This window comes from Erinaceus europaeus, chromosome 16, assembly GCF_950295315.1.
Source record: "Erinaceus europaeus chromosome 16, mEriEur2.1, whole genome shotgun sequence".
Lineage (NCBI taxonomy): Eukaryota > Metazoa > Chordata > Mammalia > Eulipotyphla > Erinaceidae > Erinaceus > Erinaceus europaeus.
Genome location: NC_080177.1, coordinates 34,439,056 through 34,466,655, shown reverse-complemented (window position 1 = coordinate 34,466,655; position 27,600 = coordinate 34,439,056). Strand labels below are relative to the sequence as shown.

The window sequence follows — 27,600 nt, the reverse complement described above, 5'->3', positions numbered from 1 at the left end:
TCACCAAGCAGTCAGAAAATTAATTAAAAAGTTGAGCCATGTAAACAGAGTTCCTTCAACTATTCTACATTTTAAAGTGTTTTCATAATAAAATATTTGGGGAAAAGGAAAAACATCTGATCATCATAAAGTACACAAATTAAGAAAGCTTTCCAGAGTTTCGTGTTCCCTATAGTTAATATGATGGAAAAGTAGAAGTTAAAAGATGTTTACTCATTGGCTAATTAAAATGAAACAACTGGAAAAAACAGAGGGATTAAGTGAATTTGAGTATGAACTGGGCATTAGATGCCATTAAAATGTTTGATTTACTGGAGGCAAAGACTTGGTATTATAGAAGAAAACACCCCCCTACTTAAAGATGCACACTAAACTAGTTGGGGGGGGCAACTTAATTTTAAAATGCAAAAAGGAGGAAAGTAGATAAAATAAATGTGATAATGGTAATAAAAAATTATTAAATCTCAATTTCCACTTGGGAGTTCATTATACTATTCTTTCAAATCTGCATAAGCAACTTTCTATAATAATCTCTTTTAAATACCATTTGAAATCGAGCTATGAGCACTCAAGTTCAGATCACAAGTAAGAATTAGGTATTTAAAGTGATGACCCTAATCTTATTTTTTTAAGGAAGATTAAAGTGCATACTGTTTTATGAAATGCCCTGTATAGATTGTACAAGGCCTGTATTTTTTTAACAATTTTAAAAATATTTATTCATGGGAGTCGGGTGGTAGCATAGCGGGTTAAGCGTAGGTGGCACAAAGCGCAAGGACCAGAGTAAGGATCCGGTTTCAAGCCCTGGCTCCCCACCTGCAGGGGGAGTCACTTCACAGGCGGTAAAGCAGGTCTGCAGGCATCTTTCTCTTCCTCTCTCTGTCTTCCCCTCCTCTCTCCATTTCTCTCTGTCCTATCCAACAACAATAATAACTACAACAACAACGGAAAAAAAAAAAAACAAGGGTAGCAAAAGAGAAAATAAATATAAAAAAATAAAATAAAAATTTATTCATTTATTTTCCCTTTTGTTGCCCTTGTTGTTTTATTATTATAGTTATTATTGTTGTTCTTATTGATGTCGTTGTTGTTGGATAGGATAGAGAGAAATGGAGAGAGAAGGGGAAGACAGAGAGAGGGAGAGAAAGACAGACACCTGCAGACCTGCTTCACCACCTGTGAAGCAACTCCTCTGCAGGTGGGGAGCTGGGGGCTCGATCCTTGTGCTGGTCCTTGCACTTTGCACCATGAGCACTTAACCTGCTGCACTGACTCCCAACAATTCTTTTTTTCTTTTTATTATTTATTTATTTATTTATTTATTTATTCCCTTTGTGTGGCCCTTGTATTTTAAAAAAATTTTTATTTATAAAAAGGAAACATTGGCAAAACCATAGGAAAAGAGGAGTACAACTCCACACAGTTCCCAGCACCAGATCTCCATATCCCATCCCCTCCCCTGATAGCTTTCCTATTCTTTGTCCTTCTGGGAGTATGGACCCAAGGTCATTGTGGGTTGCAGAAGGTGGAAAGTCTGGCTTCTGTAATTGCTTCCCAGCTGAACATGGGCGTTGACTGGTCGATCCATATTCTCAGCCTGCCTTTCCCTTTCCCTAGTAGGGTGGGGCTCTGGGGAAGCAGAGATCCAGGGCATATTGGTGGGGCTGTCTATCCAGAAAAGTCTGGTCGGCATCATGCTGGCATCTGGAACCTGGAGGCTGAAAAGAGAGTTAACATACAAAGCCAAACAAATTGTTGACCACTCATGGACCTAAAGGCTGGAGTAGTGCAGATGAAGAGTTGGGGGGGGGGGGGTGTCTCCATTCTGTAGATAGCTAGCAGGCATATTTTAGTTATATTCCAAAGGGCCTGTGGCTATACTAGTATCTTTTTTTTTGCCTGAGCCTGAAATCTGATATACAGGTAGATCCTAATTATTGTCTGGGAAGATGATGTCATGGCTGGCAGAAGGACCAAAAACCTGGATTAGGGAGAAGAGAGTAGCTCCCACATATGGGAAAGGTATATAAATGTTGTTGATTGTAAACCCCATCAATTTGATGTGATCTTGGGCCCATATTCAGTTTGGGAGCCTATGTGAGCTCAGCATCCCTGTAGATCTGAGCTCACATTCTGTGGTTATGAGTAGGAACATTCCAAGCTGCCCCAATATCAGGACTCATCTTCTTCAGGTGTAGCAAAGAGTATATCGTCCAGCCTCCCTTCGGAGGATAGAACATTTTCTACCATTGTTGATCCAAGTTGAGGGCAAGGTCCTATGTGGGCCCACAAAGGGGTCTATTGTGTTGTTCCTGATAGATATGACCGGTAACAATGGAGAGAGGTATTTATTAAAGGTCTAGGCCCATCATGTCTGTTTGGGAATCTCCGGAGAGAGGGATTTATTCAAGGTCTAGGCCCATTATGTGTTTGGGAATCTCTGGACTCCCAGATTAGGGCTCCAGCTGATCGGGTGTGCCCTTGTTGTTTTACTGTTGTAGTTATTATTGTTGTTATTGATGTCTTCATTGTTGGATAGGACAGAGAGAAATGGAGAGAGGAGGGGAAGACAGAGAGGGGAAGAGAAAGATAGACACCTGCAGACCTGCTTTACTGCCTGTGAAGGGACTCCTCTGCAGGTGGGGAGCCAGGGGACTCAAACTGGGATCCTTATGCTGGCCCTTGCGCTTTGCACCACATGAACTTAACTTGCTGCGCTACTGCCCGACTCCCACAATTATTTCTTAATGCATGAAAATGGGAGGCAAGAAGATAATGCAAAAACATACCCCTAAAGCAAGAAACCTCCCAGGATGAAGCTAGAAATTCTGCATAAGCCCTGTTCCCAGCCTGGTGCCAGTTCACCTACCTGAAGAGGACCACGCAAACAAATATTCCACAGGACAGGAAGTTTATTTCTAAGTAAGGAGAACTAAAAATGTATAACAATAGTGGAAAAGCTGGCTGAGAGAACTAACAGTCAAATAAAGTATTTTATGTAAAAAACAAATTCCCCCCCCATCCCCACCTGCATGGGGGAAGCTTCACTATTGCTGAAGCAGTGCTGCAGGTGTTTCTCATTATTTGACCCTTCACTCTCAACTTCTCTCTGTCTTATCAAATTAAAAAAAAAAAAGAATAAAGAAAGGGGAAAAATGGCCACCTTGAGTGGTGGACTCATGCAGGCACTGAGCCATAATCCTGGTGGGGGAAAAAGAAAAATGGGGCAGAGGGTAGATAGCATAATGGTTATGCAAACAGACTCTCATGCCTGAGGCTCTAAAGTCCCAGGTTCAATCCCCCACACTAGCATAAGCCAGAGCTGAACAGTGTTCTGGTTAAAAAAATAATAATAATAAAATAAAATTAAAAAGAAATAGAAAAAGAAAAAGAAAAAATCCACAAGGATTTTTCTAGCTATTCTTTTTTTTCCCCTAGCTAATCTAAAAGGTCCCCCCCGCCCCATAGTGGTCACAGGGAAAACATAGCTAAGCAAATTTTACTGCAAATATTCTTGGGGAGTCTGATTATTCAGAAGGTAGCTTTCCATAATAATAAATCATAAGAATGAGTCTTATGATTTATTACACTTAGAATTACACTTAGAGAAAAAGGGAATTAAGTTCCTTTTAAAGGAAACTGGTCCTAATGGTTCTTTCGCTAAAGCTGCTACCACTTTGGGTCTATCTTCTGTGCTCAAAGAAAGCCATCCTGTTAGCATGGCTGCTAGCTGGGCTACAAGTGGTAGAGGCTGAGTGGAAGCTAAACCTTAATACTGATGAAGAGAGATGATATCTCTGAGCTAAGACAGACGCCCCACCATTGTGGGGTGAACAGGTGAGCTCCATGTAGGTAGGACAAAGGAGTCTACATAGATCCTCCCATCTAAAGGAATGTTAGGGGGGCTGGGCAGTAGTGCAGCAGGTTAAGAGCACATGGCGCAAAGCACAAGGAGGAGCACAAGGATCTCAGTTGGTGCCCCCGGCTCCCCACCTGCAGGGGGGTCACTTCATAAGTGGTGAAGCAGGTATGCAGGTGTCTATCTTACTCTCTCCCTCTCTATCTTCCACTCCTCTCTCAACAACAGCAACGGCAAAAACAACAACAAGGGTAACAAAATGGGGAAAATGGTCTCTAGGAGCAGTGGATTGATTCCTAGTGCAGGCACCGATCCCCAGTGATAACCCTGGAGAAGGAAGGAAGGAAGGAAGGAAGGAAGGAAGGAAGGAAGGAAGGAAGGGAGAAGGAAGGAAAGAAAGAAAGAAAGAAAGAAAGGAGAAAAGAAAGAAAGAGAGAAAGGAAGGAAGGAAGGAAGAAAAGAAAGAAAGAAAGAAAGAAAGAAAGAAAGAAAGAAAGAAAGGAAGGAAGGAAGGAAGGAAGGAAGGAAGGAAGGAAGGAAGGAATGTCAAGTGCACTATGGAACTAGAGGGCCAGAGGGTAGGGCTTCTGACAAGGCTCCTGTGCATTACTGAGCTGCAATGTCATCCAAACTGCCATCCACTTTCAGAAGCACCATGTCAGGAACCCATCCAGGAGAGTTCATCCAGCCATGCTACTTCACATTCTCTTGTAATCCTTGGTAACCCCCACCACTGACTGTAACCTGGATATGTAGCCTTGCCTAGTCCAGAAAACACGATCCAGTCAGAAGCTGTGATAGTAATTACTGTTATTTATGATGTACCAGATCTATTACTAACCTAAATCATCAAAAGCATCATACAGTTAAATCTCATTATAATAAAGGGAGCAGAAATTACACATTTTTACAGATGGGGTTAGGGGAGCTTTAGGTCAGCAGTAGTGAACTGGAGGTTCAAATCCAAATCTGTCTTACTCTAAAGTGTGTTGACGAAGTAATTATCTTATTTATTACAATAGAGAGAAATTGAGAGGGGGTGGAGAGAGAAAGAGAACCAGCTGTGTCCCCCCCTGCAGGGGGAAAGCTTCGGGAGTGGTGACGCAGAGCTGCAGGTGTCTCTCTGTCTCTCTCCCTCTCCTCCCCCTCTCAAATTTCTCTGTCTCTATCCAATACTAAATAAATACATTTTTTTAAAGACAGAGAAACAGCTGTGGCTCTGCTTCAAATCCCACATCCCACAGGTAGGAACCAGGGGCTTGATCTCAGGTCTTCACACATTGTAACGTGTGTGTTTAATTTTGTACACCACTGCCCAGCCTTCTAAAGCTTATATTTTAACCATTATGTAATACTTCCTCTTTCTATACCAACTTTAATAACAGGTCTTGTTTTTAAAGAAGTGCTGTTGTAGTCAACTTAGTAAGAAGCATGCACTACAGAAGGTTCTCCTATTTTATAGGGGTTATAAAATTTCAATAGACTGATCTTGCACAAAATCCACAGGCTCAGCAAAGAAAGGCTGAACACAGGCCTACAGTGATGTCACCTTCTGCTTTGTCAACTCAAATCTATTATTGACTATGTTAGCTGAACCTCAGAAAAAGCATCTTGTTCTGCTGATTCCACTTGCTTTTTCCTGGGTGGATCATACCTGGAGTGCATAGTCAAAAGATAGATGCTTTTTCATGAGTAACAGTAGGTGAATCTCACACAGTGTTTCTTAATTGCTCTATTCTTTGTTAACCTTTCACTGGACTCAGTAACATATAAATGAGCCCTTGGAAAAGCATACAAGGTATAAACACAAACTGAACTACAATAATATCCCATAATAAACTGCAGTGGCTTATCTGTGTGTATGAGTCACCATTGATTTAATCATCAAATGTTTATTACTTACTTGGCACCACTGTCAGAACTGGGTATACAGCAATGAATAAAAGTGATCTCAAAGCACTTGAAGTTTATTTGGTAAAGATAGTCACTAAATAAATAAATGTACATATAAGAATATACAATGTAGTAAGAAATAAAACACATGCACATATGGGCTATTGTAAGTGCTATGAAGGTCTAAAACAAGAGAATTCTGTCAGAAGCCTGTGATTAGGACTGTTGAGGTCATCAAATTTCCAGTGGGCCCCACGCATCAGGTAAGAGTCATGTTACTGGGGGTCGGGCGGTGGCGCAGTGGGTTAAGCGCATGTGGTGCAAAGCGCTAGGACTGGCATAAGGATCCCGGTTCGCGTCCCTGGCTCCCACCTGCAGGGGAGTCGCTTCACAGGTGGTGAAGCAGGTCTGCAGGTGTCTATCTTTCTCTCCCCCTCTCTGTCTTCCCCTCTCTCTCCATTTCTCTCTGTCCTATTCAACATCGAACAACATCGGCAATGGCAACCACAACGAAGCTACAACAAAAGGGGGAAAAGATGGCCTCCAGGAACCCTGGAGGAAGAAAAAAAAAAAAGAGTCATGTTACTAATTCTGGCTAACAGACCATAAGCAAAAGTGACACGTGCCATTTCCAGGAGGAGGCTTTGCAGAGCTAGTGTGCCCTCCATCTCTCTACTCTCCTGGCATGGCAACCAGGGAAGCCATATGTTGATATTCAGTGGTACAGGAGGGAGAAAGTTTGGATCCCTTTGTAAAAATTGGATAAAGGAAAGTCCTCATCAACTAGATTCAGATGTTGCATGATCTAGAAACAAATGTTTGCTAGGCTAAGTCATTGAAATGTGGGGTTTGTTACTACAGTATACCTGACTAACAGTAAATAAAAGTACAAATGTCTGAGTTTGGAGAGCAGTAACAAATGGAACTGAAGATAATGAGATCACACATTGCAGATGGGGTAATTCAGTGGCTACAAACCTTGGAGGGGCATCTTAAAGCACCTGGGTATGCTGATATTTTACTGATCGTCAGGTGCTATGTTCAAAAATTGAACTCTAGGATATTTAGAGTGGGGCCTAAACATCTATATTGGGGGGGGGGGAAATACTCGCCGGAAGAAGATAAACTGGGTCAGCAAACTTTAAAAAACCTCCCAGAGGCAACCTGGCCTACAATATGTTTGAGAAAAATCTTGTTAGTGAAATCAAGTCAACTTCCTATAGATCATTAGAAAGCAAGACTGTGACATATGAAGAGAACCTATAAACTTCTTAATTGAAATCTTATGAAAAAATACACTATAGAAAGAATTTGCTCTCTATATGAGTAACTGGACTAGATTCTCCCCAAGCCACATCTCACTGCATAATACTTATTGATACAACAAATATTTAAACAACAAAATGAGAAGAAATTTATATAACCTAAATTATATTAATTAGGGTCAGAAAGAAAGTATGATGGTTATGTAAAAGACTGTCATGTCTGAGGCTCCATGGTCCCAGGCTCAATCCCCTGTAGCACTACAAACTACAGCTGAGCAATGATCTGGTTAAAAAAAAATTAAATTACACAAGTAGAACCTGAACTGGAATTGGCGTATTGCACCAAAGTAAAAGACTCTGGGGTGGGTGGGTAGGGAGAATACAGATCCAAGAAGGATGACAGAGGACCTAGTGGGGGTTGTATTGTTATATGGAAAACTGGGGAATGTTATGCATGTTCAAACTATTATATTTACTGTTGAATGTAAGACATTAATTCCCCAATAAAAATATAAAATATAAAAAAAAATTATCAGGGGCCAGGTGGTGATGCACATGGTGTGAAATGCAAGGATCAGCGTAAGGATCCTGGTTTGAGCCCCCGGCTCTCCACCTGCAGGGGGTGACTTCATGGACAGGGAAGTAGGTCTGGAGGTATCTGTCTTTCTCTCCCCGTCTCCCCTTCTTTCTCGATTCCCTCTGTCCTATCCAACAACAACAACAGCAATGACAACAATAATAATAATGACAACAACAAGGGCAACAAAATGGGAAAAATGGCCTCCAGAAGCAGTGGATTCATAGTGTAGGCATAGAGCCCCAGCAATAATCCTGGAAGCAAAAAGAAAAAAAAAAAGAAAAGAAAAGAAAAGAAAGGAATAAAAAAATTACTAGTTGATCTGTCCATTATCAATATTTAGATGCACAGCTATTTCATTTTTAATCATTTCTACTTAAATTATTTTCTCTGTCTCTATTCTCTCCTTCTATAGCCTGCTCTTCCATACCCTTTTATCCCCACCTGCATTCTAAGGTTCCCTCCCTGCCTCCCTCTCTTTTTCCTTTAATTTCCTCTACTCCAAAAATAAGGAGGAACATCAAAGAAATGACATAAATGGGGTAGAATTACTACAGACACGGTATATCCTGTATACTGTATGCTATCTAATCACAGGTAAAATTTCCTTCCATAAGGCCCTCTGAGTCTGAACAGAACTCCACTGCTGGTGCCATGTTCAAGCTACATAAGGCTTAATAGTTCACCATAATTTTACTTTGGTAAGAGGTGGGGTACAAGACAAGAACCTTGCCAAACCTGCTGAAGAACATGACCAGACTACAATGTCTTTAGAGTCACAGCAATCAAGAAACAATCCTTGAAAAAACAGACAAACAAACAAAAAAAACCCAGTCCCCACCATGCAAGGAGGAAGCTTCAGGAGTGGTGAAGCATGCCTGCAAGTCTCTCTCTCTCCTCTTCTCTTCCTCCACCTCCTCTCTTAATTCCTCTCTATCCTGTCAAATAAAAGGAAAAAAAGAAGAAGAAATGGTTTCTGGGAGCAGTGGATTTGTTATGCAGAAAGTGAGCCCCAGAAATAACCCTGATGGCAAAAAGAGAGAGAGAGAAGAAAAAAAAGAGAAAAAGGAAAAGTGAAGGTTGGATATTTTCATCACAACCACTGGATGGCAACAGACATTAACAGTGAGTGGAAATAATCGACATGAAAGTCTTTCACTCTATTTGATTTCTTTTACTTCATCTCTTCTGTATTTTAAAATGTGGAATCAAACATATCTCCTAGAGTTGTTAGAAGAAGGTAAATAATAGTTTGAAAGTAAAATACATAGTTTGGGAATAAATATTCTGCTTTTACAAGAACTCTATATAAACGAATCTCCTAAAATTTCAATGTCTAGCCAAGAGTTGTAGGAATGAAGTGCCTGCACCAGAAGAGTTAAGCCAGAGTTCTGTATTTACCAGAGGATGCAGCTATGAACTGAATTCTTTATTATGATAGCAAACTATTTACTGTTGCATACTATTATAAAGTTTGCCACTTCAGGGGCCAGGCAGTGGCACACCTGATTAAGCTTATACATTACAGTGTGAAGGACCCAAGTTCAAGCCCCTGGTCTCCACATGCAGGGGGAAAGCTTCACAGGTGGTGAAGCAGGGCTGTAGGTGTCTCTCTGTCTCTTTCCCCTCTCATTTTTTCTCTGTCTCTATTGAATAATAAATATTAAAAATGAAATAAAATAAAAATTTGTCACTTCTCATGTTACTGAAAGTATACAAGTCAAATCCAGCTTTCTTTCTCTCCCATGAATTTTTCAAGCAAGGGACCCCTCTTATTCAGGACACTGTAAACTAGTCACGTTACGTAGCAATGGAGACATATTCTGAGAAGTACATCAGTTTGTGATTTCACCACAGGGAGACTGTCGTGGAGTATAATTGTACAAACCTTGACAGTAAATTCACTACAAACTTAGACCATAGTAGTTTTAGAAGGACTAAATGCCAATATTTGATAATATTACATTGAGAACATAAATAACTATGTTCCTTCTTATTCTTCAGAAACTTCTGTTCTGGAGTCTTTGTCGGGTAGGGACATATTAGAAGCAGCCTCCAGAATGAGCTGGAAAGGCAGAGCATGGTCACATTTCTCTTCTTGCCCCATGAGGATGGGGAGTCTTCACAGTGAACAGTATGGATTTCATTCAAATGTCACACACCAGCCATTTTGATGAAGTCTAAGTCCAAACAGAAAATCCAACTTTCCAGATTCTGCCACAGGTCCTGGAAGAAGCCAGAGAGGAAACTGCCAAAAGTGAAGCTGAGGATTTCAAGAGGTCAATCTGAGCACAGTCCCCAGCACAGTTTCCTAATCTGGTGCTCCCAGGATTCACAGTGCAGCCACTTAATGAAGTAGATTCCTCAGCCACTTTCAAGGAGATTCTAGAGTGAGCCCAGTCATATGTTATTTTAGCAAAAACTACTGATGTTTTGAGAGACACTGCCTGGAACAACCAAATAATCCCATTGAGCCCCTAATCTATTCTCCCTGCTACCTGTCCTCAATCACAAGGAGAGGAAAAGCCATAGATCAGTCCTTTACCTGGATGAAACAACTGTACTGGTCATTTAAAAACTAGAATAACCTACTACAGTTTCTTCTCTTTCACTTTTTTGATCTTATGCATTATATTATTTTTTTGAAAGTAGGTAATGAGCATGAATTAACATTCTATAGGCCTAAACATTTTCTCCTCAATGAAAAATATGTTGCTATCCAAAATAGTTACAGAATAAAGACAACAGTGAGATACCACTTCACCCCTGTGAGTAGGTCTTACATCAGAAAGGATAGTAAAAACAAATGCTGGAAAGGCTGTGGGAGTAAAAGGAACTCTCATGCACTGCTGGTGGGAATGCATATTAGACCAAACCCAGTGGAGAACAGTCTGGAGAACTTGCAGAAGGCTAAAAATGAACCTTCCCTATCACTACAATTCCTCTCCTGGAGATGTATCCTATGGAACCAAACACACCCATCCAAAAAGATCAGTCTTTATATCAACACAATTTGTAATAGCCAAAACCTGGGAGCAACCTTGGTGTTCAACAACAGATGAGCTGTTGAGAAATTTGTGATGCCCGCACACAAGGGCTGGTTTAAGGATCCCGGTTTGAGCCCCCGTCTCCCCACCTGCAGAGGGTCCCTTCACAGGTGGTGAAGCAGGTCTGCAGGATGTTTATCTTTCTCTCCCCCTTTTTGTCTTCCCCTCTTCTCTTCACTTCTCTCTGTCCTATCCAACGACGACGACATCAACAACTACAACAACAATAAAAAAACAAGGGCAACAAAAGGGAAAATAAACATTAAAAAATTTAAGAAATGTAAAAAAAAAAAGTATGATGAATTCATTTTTTTCACTTCATCTTGAATGGAGCTTAAAGAAATCATATTGAGATAAGGCAGAAAGAGAAGGACAAATATGTGATATTTTCATTCATGGACAGAAGTTGAGAAATAAGAGCAAAAAGGTGAAACACAAAGTAGAACTTGGACTGGGTTTGATATATTGCACAAAGTAGAACTTGGACTGGGTTTGATATATTGCACCAAAGTAAAGGATGCTGGGGTTGGGGTGTTATCAATTCATGGTGCATGTATGGTGGAGGAAGATCTAGGCTGGGAGTCACAGTGTTTTGCAGAAAACTGCGAAATGTTACAAATGTACCAACAAGTGTATTTACTATAAACCATTAATCCCCCAATTAAATAAAAAAGAAAAAATAATCATAGAGAAAAAAAAAACCTAGAATAGCCACTACAAAGATAGAATTGACTTAGGAAATACTAAATACTCACAGACAGTGACTACAGTCAACTGAAGTTATGAGTTGAAATGACCAGACCCAGTGTTGTGCTTGTCCCCACATTAGATCCCAGTTTGTGGTCTCCCACAAAGCTATGTTTTCTCTAGCTTTGACTTCTGCTCTTGGACATGATACTTTTTTTTTTCTTTGCTTGTTATTACAGTTTTGATACATATTTGGGACTTAAAGTTGTGATTTCCTCTGCCTCAATATGCAAGTTTAAGGTTAAGTTGAACCCATTTAGGGAGATAATCTGTGCCCCACCCACCCAGAGGAAATTTACTAGGGAGTCTGGGTTTAATATGAAACAAACAATTTACATCAAAATATTACAGAGGTATAATAACCATCATGGATCTATAGACACATCTTGGAGGTGAATGTTCAAAAGTAGATTAGGAGCAAATCTATTGAGGCTGACAAGGAAAATTCCTCAGTGTCCTGAAGCCACCATTAGGTACTTTTATAACAGTTTTTCAGAGATGAAGAACATTTTGGATAGTATGGTTGAAAATTTTATAAGCAAACACTATCGAAAGACTCATCAACAAAATGTTAACAAGCAGGTTCAAGTTTTCACATGATATCAGATTAGGGAGTGATTGCTCAGATCCAGACCAGACTTGCTTCTTCACACCAAAAATGAAGCCCAAATTATAAGCCTTCATTATCACACTAAAGTAAAAGACTCTGGGGTGGGTGGGTGGGGAGAATACAGGTCCAAGGATTCAGAGGACCTAGTGGGGGTTGTATTGTTATATGGGAAACTGGGGAATGCTATGCATGTACAAACTATTGTACTTACTGTTGAATGTAAAACATTAATTCCCCAATTAAAAAAAAGAAATGAACCAAAGTAGGGAAACAACAGGATTTTGAAAAAAAAAAAAAAAAAGAGTTAATTTGCAAAGTCCATGGGATATCCAGTAAGCTAGTAGGAAAGTGAGCTTAAAATTCAGAAAAGAGAATTTATCAGAATAGAATTTGGGCGATGGCAATGGCTAATAAAACCCATGTAGAGCCTCAGATTGTATCCAGAGGCAGAGATATCAAACTATCATCTCCAATAATCTGGTGTGACCTTTCCCAACACATGGTACTACCTATTTCCATTTCAGATGGTGCGCTCTCTAACAAAGTTACATATCCTAGATATAGACTAGGGCCTAGAGGATTGGGTACATGTATACAGGTACCATAAGTTAGGAGCAACTATATACCTCAAAGTAAAAATGTTTAATAGTCTGCTGTAATTAGACTTAGATCTAATAAGCTTGGAAATCTAGTAGAAAGGCCTAAAGAAGGCACCATAAATTTTCTAATCAAATATTAATACTTAGGCCTAGACAACCTACACTCGTACCCCTACTTCACTTCCCTCAATCACTGTCTATTCAACTAACTATTCAAAAGAAAGTAAGATATATTTCTTAATCTCTTCTGACAGAATCAACATTATTGTCACCCCTTAATAATTTTTAGAAGAAACATTGTATACAATTGGTCAAAAGATATAATGATATACATATAAAAAAAAATATATATATATATATATATATATATATATATATATATACTAAAGGATAATTATTGTCCCTATAACAACCATACTGGAATCCTCAAACAAATGAATGCAGTAAACTTGAGGTTAAATTAGGCCCCACTAAAATCCTAGGTGTATTTTCTCCCTATCTTGAAGCCAGACCCCACAAACCCAATAATGGTTTTGATACAGCAAATGAAACTTAACCTTTAATAGCTGGGAGAAAGTCTAAGCTTGTCAAATAAATAAGGAACTACAAAAGCTGAAAAAAGGCAAGAGACTGGTTCAAATGATGGCATTTTTGGTCACTACTTGGCTAGCCCATCACCTGGGACATCACCTTGGATTCCCCCATAAATATGATAGGTCTAGACCACTAATAGATCCCTCTATCTACCATTACTGGTCACTTTCATTAGGAACATCATCATAAGCCCTTATGGGTACCTCTGCAGGACCTTGCCCTTACTATAAAATAGCAATGGTAGAGACTGTAATTCTTTCTGAAAGGAAGCTGAGCCATCCTACTCTATCACTTGAGGAAGACTGGTCCTGAGAAAAATACAGCCTAGAATGTTCCCAAATATGACTATGGATTGCTACCACAGACTGACAGGAACTCAGAGGTTACATAGACTCCTGTGCTAAATATGTGTGTATATGGGCCCTGGGTCAGACTGATGGGTGAATAACTAATTTTAGTCATAGGTTTTCTTTAAGTTTGGAAGCTAATCTCTGCCCTAATCTAACTTTCTAAATCTATGCTCAACTCCAACGCCATCTTCCCAGATGATATTTTTAGTCCATCTTATGTTAGCTATCAAGCTTAAGCAAAAATTACGGAAGTCATACGACCTAGGTACATACCTAAAACAGACTTCCTAACTTCTTTCCACGCTAAGATTCTTATTCTCATCTTCTTTTTCCCTACCTTTTGATTCCTGTTTATTAAAAACAATGGAGGGGAGGGGATATATAACTCTGGTGGTGGGAATTGTATGGAATTGTACTCTTCTTATCCCACAGTCTTGTCATTAAATCACTAATAAAAAATTTAAAAGTATTTACACTTAAAAAAAACCTGCTCCTGGAGCTTTAATATGCATAGAAATCACTAGGAATGACATTTTAACTGCAGATTCTGGGCCTTGTCAGGGTTTCCATTTTATAAATAAAAATAAAAAAAAATGCAGACTCTGATTCTGTAGGACTGGGATGGTACCTGGGGTTCTTAACAAGTTCTCAGATGTTAGCAGTGCTGGTCCATGATATATATATTTATATTTTGCCTCCAGGATCATCACAGGAGCTCGGTACCTATACTACGAATCTACTGCTCCTGGAGGCCATTTTTCCCTTTTGTTGCCCTTGTTGTCTATCATTGTTGTTATTGCTGTTGGATAGGACAGAGAGAAATTAAGAAAGATGGGGAAGATAGAGGAGGAGAAAAAATTGACACCTACAGACCTGCTTCACCACTTGTGAAGTGACCCCCTTGCAGGTGGGGAGCTGGGGGCTTGAACTGGGATCCTTATGCCAGTTCTTGTGCTTCGGGCCATGTGAGCTTAACCTGTTGTGCTACTGCCCAGCTCCTGAGCTATATTTTTGATTTGTAAAGTAGAATAATCAAAATGTAAGGAAGGAAGGAAATATAAAGAGACCACTATTTCCTAAAGATTGTTCTCATATTGGGTATCTGTGTTTCACTGATTTTTTCCCCCTTTTTTATACCATGAAGAGTTAATGGTTTTTAATACAGTTCTTAACACACAGGTAAAATTTCTCATCTCACCATGACAGAGGTCTGTAAAACATGGTCACTCCCAACTTAGGTCCTTTTCCACCACACAGAATTTTTTGTTGACTTTTCATATAGAAATCCCTAACAATTAGGGGTAACTTTTCAGCAATAAAAATGTATTTACCCTAAGAGCCTAGTGTTTAATAGAGGCCACCCTACAAGGCATGTGGGAGCAGAGCTGTAGGGCAGTAGGATTCAGGGACCCTGTAATATGAAGAACTGCATTCTATTTCCACTGTCATAGTGGCAGAGATCTCTGAAAGGCAAGAAACCTCCAAAAAAAAAAATACCTCAAGTGCATGTATACAAGTAGGGCCAGCTACAGCTGACTTTACATGCTATGATTCCAGTAGATATTAATTTTTCCCTTATTCTAAATACTTCTAGTCCTTTATGAAGCTTAGCCTCACCCACATCACAGAAAGGATCCAAAGTCAGGGGTGTATGCATACTAATGAATTAATAAACTTGAATGCATTTATACTGTCAGAAGCTTAGGTGGACAAGAACAGGGAAACTACAGAGGCTGACTTGATTTTACCACTGAGGTCAATTTCGAACTTACCACAAGTACAACCCGGCTGGCCACGGACAGTGACTGAGAATTGCATGGAAGAGGCTGTGCAGCACTGATCCCCTCCCCTGCTGAGATGGTGCTAGTGAGACCAGAAGGAACCTCAGAGTTCAAATCATCTGATGGTGGCACTGAGTCATTCACACAGGATCCCAGAGCTTGGCTGCCCCAGAATGACCTTTTCTACTCTCAGAGACTACAGCTGAGCATGAGTCTCAGAGGCAGACAGAATTTCAAAGGACCCCTTGGCACACAGGTTATTCACCCTGGCATGCCTTGATCACTTGAAAAGACTATCACTAATTTCCTCTCTAACGTCGAAACTTGACAGCAGAGGGTCCAAGCCATATGGGGTAACTTGCACAGAGATTAGAATGATACCAGTATTGGTCATAAAAGATGATCTGAAGCCTTTTTCATCCACAGCTACAGTTTTCCATCACCTTAACCCTTCATCAGATGTCTGGTCACTTAGTCTCAACCAGCATACTTGTCTCTCAGATTCACTAAGAAAGGAAATGGGCCCTGTACAATTCCATTTTCTTTGTAATAGTCTCTAGATATACTGACTTTTGAGAGTAAGTATATTTGAACATCACTGTGCACATGATGATGATTTCAGGGACACCAGCTATGGGGTATAATGGAAACACATGCCTGTTCCTGTAAAACCATATATATTCATGCTTAGTAGGACTCAAACTCCACTGTTTGATAACTGCGGGGGACTTTGGATTGTTCATGCTACTGTTGCTTCCTTAGGTTCCCTGCAAATTGAAGGGTCTTTTCCTACCACAGTCAAAGTGGTGACAAGAGAACCCACATTAATTTTAATTTTCAATAACAAAGAAGGCTGGGGGAGACAGGATAATGGTTATACAAACAGACTCTCATGCCTGAGGCTCTGAGGTCCCAGGTTTGATCCCCAGCACCACCATAAGCCAGAGCTGAACAGTGTTCTCATGTAAAAAAATAAAATAAAACTTCAATCACAAAGAAACATACTGAATACATTTTGGACTCTTACAGAATAGTTATTTGTGAAATTAAGAATCAATTATAATGCCTCCCCCCAATGCCCTTGTGTCTAACCCACTAGCAGTCAAGCTGCAGACTTATCTTTTATTTTTTTTAATAACAATTCTCTACATTCCCCCACCATGTTGTGTTAATTATAAAGAATTTAGAAGCTAGTTTCTGATCTCTAAGAAAGACTGTGTCTTCTATTTTTAGATGAAATATTTTAATTGCTACTAACATCATTGAAGTTAGTGTATATAACAAGAAGAGTTTACTTGCACAATTATCTATCCCTCAAAAGCAAAATACTTCTTTTTTTTTTTTTTTGCCTCCAGGGTTATCACTGAGGCTCCCTATGAATCCACTGCCCCTGGAGACTATTTTTTCCCTTTTGTTGCACTTGTTGTTTATCATTGTTGTTGTTGGGTAGGACAGAGAAAAATCAAGAGAAGAGGGCAAGAGAGAGAAGGGGAGAGAAAGACACCTGCAGACCTGCTTCACCACTTGTGAAGCGACCCCCCTGAAGGTGGGGAGCCGGGGGCTCAAACCGGGATCCTTATGCCAGTTCTTGTGCTTTGCGCCATGTATGTTTAACCCAGCCCCCAGCAAAATACTTTTTAAAAAAGCAGAGGAAACTGGTGAGAGGGGACCCTGAGCAAAGTTATAGTTGCAAGCTTTGCTGGAATGTTACACCTGGGTGTTCTCTATCCGAACCTTGGGAGAAGCTCTCTACCCTCCCTTGATGCAGCCTGCTCACAGTGCTGTACAGGGTCCTATTTATTCCCAGCCCTGACTCTTTTCCTGAATTTCATAACACAGTTGCAATCAGGGCAGTGGAAGATTTGGGGAAGGGGAGAAGACCTTTATACAAGCTGTTTCTGGAATATAAAATCATTTCTTCCAAGGTTGGGGAGATAGAAGGTCTCTGCTTCAATTCCCAGCACCACAACAAGCCAGAGCTGAGCAGTGGTCTGATACCTCTTGTATCTTTCTCTCTGTATCGTTCCTTCATTAAAATAAAAAATTTAAATTTTTTTCTTTTTATTTTCCTGCTTTTCAAGAGTCCAATTCAAGGTGTTTTTTTTTTATCATTGTTGTGGTCATTTTTATTATTGTTGTTATTGATGTCCTTGCTGTTGGATAGGACGGAGAGAAATGGAGAGAGATGGGGAAGACAGAGAGAGCAAGAGAAAGATAGACACTTGCAGACCTGCTTCACCGCCTGTGAAGCAATTCCCCTGTAGGTGGGGATCGGGGGCTTGAACCCAGATCCTTATGCACAGTCCTTGCGCTTAGCACCACATGCACTTAACCCGTGGCACTACTGCCCGAACCCCCAATTCAAGGTTTCTTATTGGGAGGATGTAACAGCCAAATTAGTCATTCTAATTTTTATAAATGAGTTTAAAAATTAGTCAACTTAGGTCTTGCTTAGAAACAAGAGAAACACTGGAGTCAACTTTGGCCACTGTTCTTCCTGACTAGCCTGAACACACACACACACATACACACACACACACACACACACACACACACACACACACACACACACACACACACACACAGCACTCCAAATCCTTTTCTCCTTGGTAAGAAGAAAGGATAGTCTGAAATTCCTCTTGGCCTGTTTAAGAAACAAGCTTGGCAAAATAGAATGTGCTGTTGACAGTTCCAGTATCTAAAGGGACTGCAGTCACTCCACATCACTGAGAGACTGGGAAATAAAAAGTGGATCTGCATAGTAACAAGAAAGCCAGTCCTGGAATGAAAGGAAGGGCCAATTCACTCCCTTAAGGAGAACTTGGGAGTATAGACAAAACTGCTCATTATTGGTGGTTTGGGTTCAGCCAGGTCAGTTGAAGTGGTTCTGCCACTGAAATCCCAGCTGTGAATCTGAATTCTCTCATCTCTTCCTCACAGGCCTTGGAACTGCTCTTTAGTCAACTGCTTGACCACAATGGCATGACTGCAGTGCTGAGCCTGAACTGCCAGCCTACTGAAAGCCTCAGAGCACTACGGAGGAAGCTATGCAAATTACCCTGTTTCAATCAGGAAAGATGTCACTTTACCTTTCTGCTTATTGATAAACAGCAGAGGGGGCCTGGTGCCAGCACCTTGAAGCTCAGTGTCCTTTGTGGTCACAGAACTTGGGTTGGCACTTGCAGCTTCTGCAGGTTTCCACTGTAGCTCAGGCTCCTTGGGTGCTGGGGACCCATCTTCAGAGGACATCTCAAAGCCTGTTTTGGGGGCAGCCAATGGGAACTTGAGGAAGGGTTCCTGCGTGGCCAGGCCCTGTAAGATAGGAGAACTCTCCTCTGCTCGGATACCGGGTTCTTCTCGGATGGCATCCAGGGTGCCTGGCTTCATTGGAGGTGAGTCCTGCTCCCGCTTAGGGCTCTCCTCCGAGGCTGAGGAGGCGTCACATGACTCGATGATAAGCTCGCTGTCCAGCTCGGCCTCACGCTCCTCCCTCAGGATGCTGTATTGGATGGAAGGTGAGGCAGGCGAGGGTGGCGGGCCGCCCACATGGCCAAAGGTCGCGTAGCTAGAAGGCAGTGCATCCTCTGTGGCCAGTGGGTCCTCCGACACCAGTTCAATCTCTGAGTCCCCTGATTCTGCGCTGCTGGCCTCATGGTCCAGGGGACTGGGGATGGTGGGCAGCCCAGATCTGAACTTGGCCTCGGACTTTTTGGTCACCTGGACAGCTGGCCTTGTACACTCTGTGGTTTCATAGGAGAGCCCCTTTGCTTCTTTAATAGCAGTGATCAGCTCATCCTCAGAGATGCTGCATTTCCCCCGGGATTCAGCAGCAGATGGTTCTGTCATCCCACAGAGCAAAAACAAGCCAGAGAAGCACACACACGGACAGACAGATGGACAGAAAGAGAAGAAATAAAACAAAATTCCATTAGGAGAAATGTTTTCTTGCCTCTTGAGAAACACATATTTCATTAGGATGCAAATAGTCTGCTCCCAGGGTTATGCTGGAAAGACAGGCGACCTGAACTAAAAGGCTAATTACTGTTGGGGCCCTATTACATACCTATTTATCTTAATCTTGCTATTAAAAAAACAAACAACCCAGCAGTTGCTTAGTAACAGCAGCACCTTGCTTGGTTTTCCTGTTTCAAAGTGGCAAAGATTCTAGAAGCCACTCTTATAATTTCTAATTCATTCTTCCAGGGAAGTTTTCCAATTTCACAGAATTCATCAGAAAAATATAATATATATTACTGTGATTTGTCCCAGAAAAGTGAAAAAATATGAAATCATCCATTACTCCTTGCCCATTGTTATTTATATTCCTTCCTCTAGTGGAGCAAAGAAAGCTAATCTACATTCGTGTATGCAACTTCATCTCTTAAGCTTTACTCTAAGCTTAACTTCATCTTTTTAGAATAAAGAGTTTTTATTCTTTCTCAGTGAAAAGTGTAATTTGGTGAAGCAACACATGAGAGTGTTTACCAATTCTACCAAGCAGGCTATACAGTTTGCCACAGTGCACAACCCCACATGACTTCCAATAAAAGAAAAAAGTCCACTGTCATTCATTTTCCAGTCTTCACCACCTCTTGTGAAGAACAAAACCCAAGAGTCACTCCCTAACCCCCTGGATTAATGCCTGCCTTCTGCCTGATGTTTATCCAGATGGCCAGAAAACCTCATTGGCAATCTTGCTGATATTCAAGACAACCTAGGATCACCATGGCAACAGCTTTCAGGAGCTTGACTGTCCTTTGTCATATAGCAAGACCTTATTTAAAAGTATTCTAGAAAGTACTTTTGGGGTGGGGGGGAGTAATGGCACACCTGCTTAAGTGCAGACACCACCATGCTCAAAGACGTGTGTTTGAGCCTGTTTCTTCACCTTCAAGAGGGAAGCTTCACAAGTGGGGAAGCAGGGCTACAGGTATCTATCTTTTTCTATCCCTCTCGATCTTCCCCTCCCCTCTCAATTTCTCTCTGCCCTATCCAATAAAGTAGAAAGAAAAATCAACAACAATAAAACGAACAAAAAAGGGGGGGATGGCTGCTAGGGGCAGTGGGTTTGTAGCTCCAAGCTCCAGCAATAACTCTGGTGACAATAAAAAGGTTTCAAATTACAGAAGTACATGCCAGGTTTGTGGATTAAAAAAGATAAAAAAGTTTAGATTTATTGCAAGGATTATTTTTTAAGGGGAGGGGACGACTTTCTGAGAAATTGAAAAACTGCCATCTAAAAATCTGAGAGAGAAGCAATCCAGACACTGTGGAAGAAAGGGGAAGAGACCATGTTGAGATGTAAATACAAATTAAGGAAATAAAATATCTAAGGAGTAGGTCGATTAAGTACTGAAAGCAGAAACAGGGCCAGAGAGGTGTGCAGTGGTAGTGCACAGGATTTGCATAGAAACAGTTCTGGGTTCAGCCCCCAGCACCATCAGTAGTTAGAATTCAGTGTTGCTCTGGTGCAAATAAAGACAGAACAGAAAAGAAAAAAAAAAAAGAAAGAAACTATTTCCTACATAGATGGAGATTTTATTTTCATTTCAGTGAAGAGATCTGGAAATGTAACAAAACAAAACAAACAAAAAAAAACCAATAAAAAAAAAAGAAAAGAAAAAAGAGAAAGAGAAGGAGAAGGAGACAGAAGCTACTTTTGGTCCTTTTGTGAACAAAAATTCCTTGTCACTGCTCTTAGACTTTGAGGTCTGTGGAAGCAATACAGGAATAGATAGGGCTAGATTATCGATGATTAATCTGTTATTTTGGGATTATGGGAAGACTCTGATGGATAAAACATTCTTGATTTGTCTAATTCTCTATAAATCTTAGTTGATTTTACCTTTATCCATATTCCATTTGTTCATCTATCATCACTAGAAACCTATTCATTATATGTTACGCCTCTTCCGAATGTTAGGGATATACTAGTGAATGAAACAGACCACAAAATACTCACTTAAGTCAGTGGAAAAAATATAAATAATCTACATAATAAATAAATGTAACATGCCATGTGTTAGAAGATATGAAGTGCTCTGGAGAGAAAGTAGGATAAACAAGTCAGAAGTGCTGAAAAACAGTGAGAACGTATTTACAATTTTAAATAGGTAAGTATAGGCATCACTGACTGTGAAACCCATATGCAACACCTGGGGAGGTGAGAGTGACTCGTGTAGATTTCCACAGAAAAAGCATGTCAGGTAAAGGTTGTGTGGAGGCAGAGGGAGTTCCGAACACTGAGTACCAAGGTTCCTGATTATTAAACAACTTGTCCTGCTTTATATCTTACCACTTTATAGCCACCATGTTGGAGATGCTACCATGATGCCAACCTGACTTCCCTGGACAGATGACCTCACCAATAGAAACCTTGTATTGTATGTCCTGGAACCTCACCTCCCCAGAGCCTTATCTCACTAGGGAATGACAGAGACAGGATGGGGGTGGGGGTATGGATCAACCTGTTCAGTGCAGAAGCAATTACAGAAGTCAGACCTTCCATCTTCTGCATCCCATAAAGAATTTTGGTCCATTAGTCCAAAGGGATAAAGAATAGTGAAGCTTCCAATAGAGGGGATATGGAACTTTGGTGGTGGGAATTGTGTGTAATTGTACTCCTTATCCCACAATCTTGTCAATCATTATTAAATAACTAATAAAAAATTCAAAAAATTATAACTCAATATAAGACAAATAAACCAATTTTAATTTTATTTGCATTAACAGTTCTCCAAAGGAGATTTAGAAATGGTCAGTATTTGCCAGAGAAATAGGAATCAAAATCGCAAATATGACTTCATATGTGCTAGAATGAAAAAGGTCAGAAATTTAACAAGTGCTGAAAAGGACAAAGAGAAATTGAAATCCTAATGTATTGCTGATGGTAATGAAAAATGGTTTGTTTTGGGAAACAGTCTGGCAATTTCTCAAATATATAAACAAAATTAACATATGATCCAGAAATTTCATGCCTTGGTATCTATCCAAGAGAAATAAAAATCTATGTCCAAACCAAAGCCAATGCAGAAGTATTCATAATAGCAACATTCATAATTGCTGCTCCCTGAAGACAACAAATATCCCAGCCCAGGGCTTTTGCACTGGCTGTCCTTATAATCTGGTGACTTTTTTTGTCAGAAACTACCTGGTTTCCTCTCTCATCCTATCCAAGTCTCTGCTCAGTCACCAGTAGTGAGAATCCTTACCCTCTCTACCACCTTCATATATTGAATCATGTCTCCCCCCTTCGATAGCATTATAATTATCTGATGTTGTTATATATTTACTCATATATAGTCTCCCCAACCGGAATGTAAGCTCTTGTAGGCAGGGATCTTGTGCTGTAATAATAGCCGCTTTTGAAGAATTTAATTGACTTACTTTTTTCTTGGGCTTGCGAGCAGAGGTTCTTTATTAAGTGATGTTTTAGTCTCACTATCTGAGAGGATAAACACAGCTCTCCCTCAGACTGTCCCAGACTTTCTGTCTTTAGAGTAACGATACAGGAAGTCCGCTGGTTTTCCTTGGTGAACACTTTGAGAAGCGAGTAGCCTACATCTCTGAACCTGACCTATTACACTTCCAGTCCTTAGTTGAAGGGATCCTGGCCAAGGACTCCAACATATAGTCCTGCTCTTCCTGCTCCATTCACTGTCCTGAGGTATTCATGATCTCTTCTGCCACAATTCATCTTAGCATTCCAACAGTTCAGCCGCACCAGGCCTCATTCTTGGAGAGGGCAAAAGTGATGAAACCCATAAGGACAGAGGGTCACTAACTGGATGAGCTACTTCTCATTGCTTCCTACTACGGAAAGCTGCAGAGATGTGTTAATATCCTCTTGTCCTTCCTGAGGCTAACACTTCAAAGAACTCCATGATCACTATAATATGTTCCTTGGATGTTTGTGTCAGAAACAACATGATGCCAGTAAGTTAGGGGTCTGGTGCACCAGGGCACTTATCACAATTTCCAAAAGCTTTACTTGTATTCATTGTTAATTTTGTTGAGAAAAAACTTTTAACGTTTAACCTATAAGTATTCTTGTCTATATGTCAGTGTATATAATTTCATAATAATGGTTATGTTAGAGAAAAATATAAGGTAGAATAAGTTTGTTGGAATTGAAGGAAATATATTAGCTTCTAGCTTATGCTTATGAAAAGTTAAGTATGTTAGAGAAAACTGTAATAGAAAATAAATCATTTCAAATTTAAGAAAATTTAAGAAATCCTGGCTTATGTTTCAGGGTCTGTGGTAAAAACTGTTCCAAAATAAAAATTTTCATAAATAGAATTTTTCCCGAGTAGAGGATTTCTGTGTTTATCAATCAACAATAAGCCTAATTTCTTTTTGTTTAGAATATTTGTTTAGATGCTTGTCTTTGCTGCTGCAACTGAGATGGCAGAATAACCCAACATCTAACATGTAATCAACTCCTAATTATTGAGTGTTTATGGGTAGAGGTCACAATTTAGGAAGGGGATTAAGATAATCTCTGAGGATAAAAAAAATAATAAGGAAGGGTGATAAAGATAACATAATGGTTATGCATAAAGTCTTTCAGTCTGAAGCTCCAAAGTCCCATGTTCAATGCCTCAGTACCACCAAAGCCAGAGCTAAGCAGTGGTCTGGAGTCTCTCTCTCTCCCTCTCTCTCTTTCTCTCTCCCTCTCTCTCTTCTCTCATTAAAATAAAACAAATAAAATACATTTAAAAAATTGGAAAAATGCCTTGAAGATAAGTTGATTTATCTTGTCTTTCCCACTGATTTTATTTTAATTTGCTACCATGTGAGTTGGGTGTTATATTGTGAAGAATATGTGGAAACATCATCCGGAAGTGTGAGAACTGTGCAATGGAACAGGAGACTTGCTTTTTCTGAAATAAATCATATGCAACTAAAGAGAAAAATCACTGTCTTACTCTCCTCCTGCCAAGTGGGCAATGCAATACTGTAACCCTCTAAGCCCATGTGGATCAGACCTCTTTGTCTTCTCTGGAACCTTAAGGAACTATGGTTACTAAAATAATTAAGTAAAATCCCCTAGTAATAAGTACACTTTGTTTCAAGTCACTTAAATTAACTGTATAAACTCTAATTTTTACATGAGGTGTGTCTTGTAAATGAACATATATATCCTGAGGCATTTCACTCATTTGAACCGGTCATCAGACAACCCTGTGATGCATGGCTGCTATCTTCAGAGCATCAATATCTTTAAGTTGTGAGAGAATAAAAGGACTTTATGATAGAGTTCCAAAAAGACTATAAGGAGACTTTGAGACTCGAGTATGTCCTGGTCCTATGTTGTAGGCTAGGTTCCAGTCACATCTAATTCATTTGGGGCCTCAGTTTCACTAGCTGTGATCACTACACTAATCTGAATTTACATACCATATGAAGGTCACTGTGGCTTCACACCTCCATGTCTTTGTAATTCCTTAAACTGTGGGTGACTTTATTTCTCTTGCTCTTTTTTTAAAAAAATATTTATTTATTCCCCAACAACAAAAGTCCTGAACCAGATGGCTTCATAAACGAATTCTACAAAACTTTCAGGAAACAGTACCCATACTTCTTAAGCTTTTCCATAAGATTGAAGAAACAGGAATACTCCTTCCACCTTCTATGAAGCCAACATCACCCTGATACTAAAAGCAGATAGGGACACAACAAAAAAGGAAAACTACAGACCAATATCTCTGATGAACATAGATGCCAAAATATTAAACAAGATCTTGGCCAACTGGATACAGCAGCACATCAAAAAGATTGCTCATCACGACCAAGTGGGATTCATCCCAAGAATGCAAGACTGGTTCAACATACATAAGTCAATTAATGTCATTCACCACATCAATAAAAGCAAAGCCAAAAACCACAAGATTATCTCAATAGATGCAGAGAAAGCCTTTGACAAAATCCAACACCCATTCATGCTCAAAACTCTACAAAAAATGGGAATAGATGGGAAATTCCTCAAGATAGTGGAATCTCTATATAGCAAACTTACAGCCAACATCATACTCAATGGACAGAAGCTGAAAGCATTCCCCCTCAGATCGGGGACTAGACAGGGCTGTCCACTGTCACCATTACTCTTCAACATAGTATTGGAAGTTCTTGCCATAGCAATCAGGCAAGAGAAAGAAATCAAAGGAATACAGATTGGAAGGGAAGAAGTCAAGCTCTCACTATTTGCAGATGATATGATACTATACATAGAAAAACCTAAAGAATCCAGCAGAAAACTACTGGAAGTTATTAGGCAATATAGCAAGGTGTCAGGCTATAAAAATCAATGTACAAAAATCAGTGGCATTTCTTTATGCAAACACTAAATCTGAAGAAGAAGACATCCAGAAATCACTCCCATTCACTGTTTCAGCAAAATCAATCAAATACCTAGGAATAAAGTTGACCAAAGAAGTGAAAGACTTGTATACTGAAAACTATGAGTCGCTACTCAAGGAAATAGAAACTGATACCAAGAAATGGAAAGACATCCCATGCTCATGGATTAGAAGAATAAATATCATCAAAATGAATATTTTCCCCAGAGCCATATACACATTTTAAAAATTTATTTTATTTATTTATTCCCTTTTGTTGCCCTTGTTGTCTTATTGTTGTAGTTATTATTATTGTTGTCGTCGTTGTTGGATAGGACAGAGAGAAATGGAGAGAGGAGGGGAAGACAGAGAGGAGGAGAGAAAGATAGACACCTGCAGACCTGCTTCACCGCCTGTGAAGCGACTCCCCTGCAGGTGGGGAGCCGGGGTTCGAACCAGGATCCTTATGCCGGTCCTTGTGCTTTGCGCTACCTGCGCTTAACCCGCTGCGCTACAGCCTGACTCCCCGCCATATACACATTTAATGTAATACCCATCAAAGTTCCACCAAGCTTCTTTAAGAGAATAGAACAAACACTACAATCATTTATCTGGAACCTGAAAACACCTAGAATTGTCAAAACCATCTTGAGGAAAAGAAACAGAAATGGAGGCATCACACTCCCAGATCTCAAGCTATATTATAAAGCCATCATCATCTAAACAGCATGGTACTGGAACAAAAATAGGCACACAGACCAGTGGAACAGAATTGAAAGCCCAGAAGTAAATCCCCACACCTATGGACATCTATCTTTGGTAAGGGGGCCCAAAGCATTAAATGGAAGAAGGAGGCTCTCTTCAATAAATGGTGCTGGGAAAACTGGGTTGTAACATGCAGAAGAATGAAATTGAACCACTTTATCTCACCAGAAACAAAAATTAACTCCAAATGGATCAAAGACTTGGATGTTAGACCAGAAATAATCAAATACTTAGAGGAAAACATTGGTAAAACACTTTCCCACCTACACCTCAAGGACATCTTTGATGAAATAAACCCTATTGCAAGAAAGACTAAAGCAGAAACAAACCAATGGGACTACATCAAATTGAAAAGCTTCTGCACATCCAAAGAAACTATTAAACAAACAAAGAGAACCCTCACAGAATGGGAGAAGATCTTCACATGCGATATATCAGACAAGAAACTAATCACCAAAATATATAAAGAGCTCAGCAAACTTAGCAACAAAAAAGCTAATGACCCCATCCAAAAATGGGCAGAGGATATGAACAAAACATTCACCTCAGAGGAGATCCAAAAGGCTAACAAACATATGAAAAACTGCTCTAGGTCACTGATTGTCAGAGAAATGCAAATTAAGACAACACTGAGATACCACCTCACTCCTGTAAGAATGGCATACATCAAAAAGGACAGCAGCAACAAATGCTGGAGAGGCTGTGGGGACAGAGGAACCCTTTTGCATTGCTGGTGGGAATGTAAATTGGTCCATCCTCTGTGGAGAGCAGTCTGGAGAACCCTCACAAGGCTAGACATGGACCTTCCATATGATCCAGTAATTCCTCTCCCAACCAAAAAGATGTGTGTACTCCTATGTTCATAGCAGCACAATTCATAATAGCTAAAACCTGGAAGCAACCCAGATGCCCAACGACAGATTAGTGGCTGAGAAAGCTGTGGTATATATACACAATGGAATACTATACAGCTATCAAGAACAATGAACCCACCTTCTCTGACCCATCTTGGACAGAGCAAGAAGGAATTATGTTAAGTGAGCCAAGTCAGAAAGATAAAGATGAGTATGGGATGATCCCACTCATCAACAGAAGTTGAGAAAGAAGATCTGAAAGGGAAACTAAAAGCAGGATCTGACTAAATTGAAAGTAGGGCACCAAAGTAAAAACCCT

The 27,600-nt window shown here is 40.1% G+C and overlaps 2 protein-coding genes across 2 annotated transcripts in view; one reads left to right on the top strand and one right to left on the bottom strand.

The window, feature by feature from the left end:
* JKAMP (JNK1/MAPK8 associated membrane protein) overlaps window positions 1-27,600 on the top strand; it is a 415,429-nt gene that overhangs the window by 180,306 nt on the left and 207,523 nt on the right. The window lies entirely within an intron of this gene.
* RTN1 (reticulon 1) overlaps window positions 1-27,600 on the bottom strand; it is a 227,706-nt gene that overhangs the window by 72,847 nt on the left and 127,259 nt on the right. Inside the window, exon 3 of the mRNA XM_007519258.3 lies at window positions 18,412-19,161. Coding sequence (XP_007519320.1) covers window positions 18,412-19,161 — 750 coding nt within the window. The remainder of the gene's footprint in view (window positions 1-18,411; window positions 19,162-27,600) is intronic.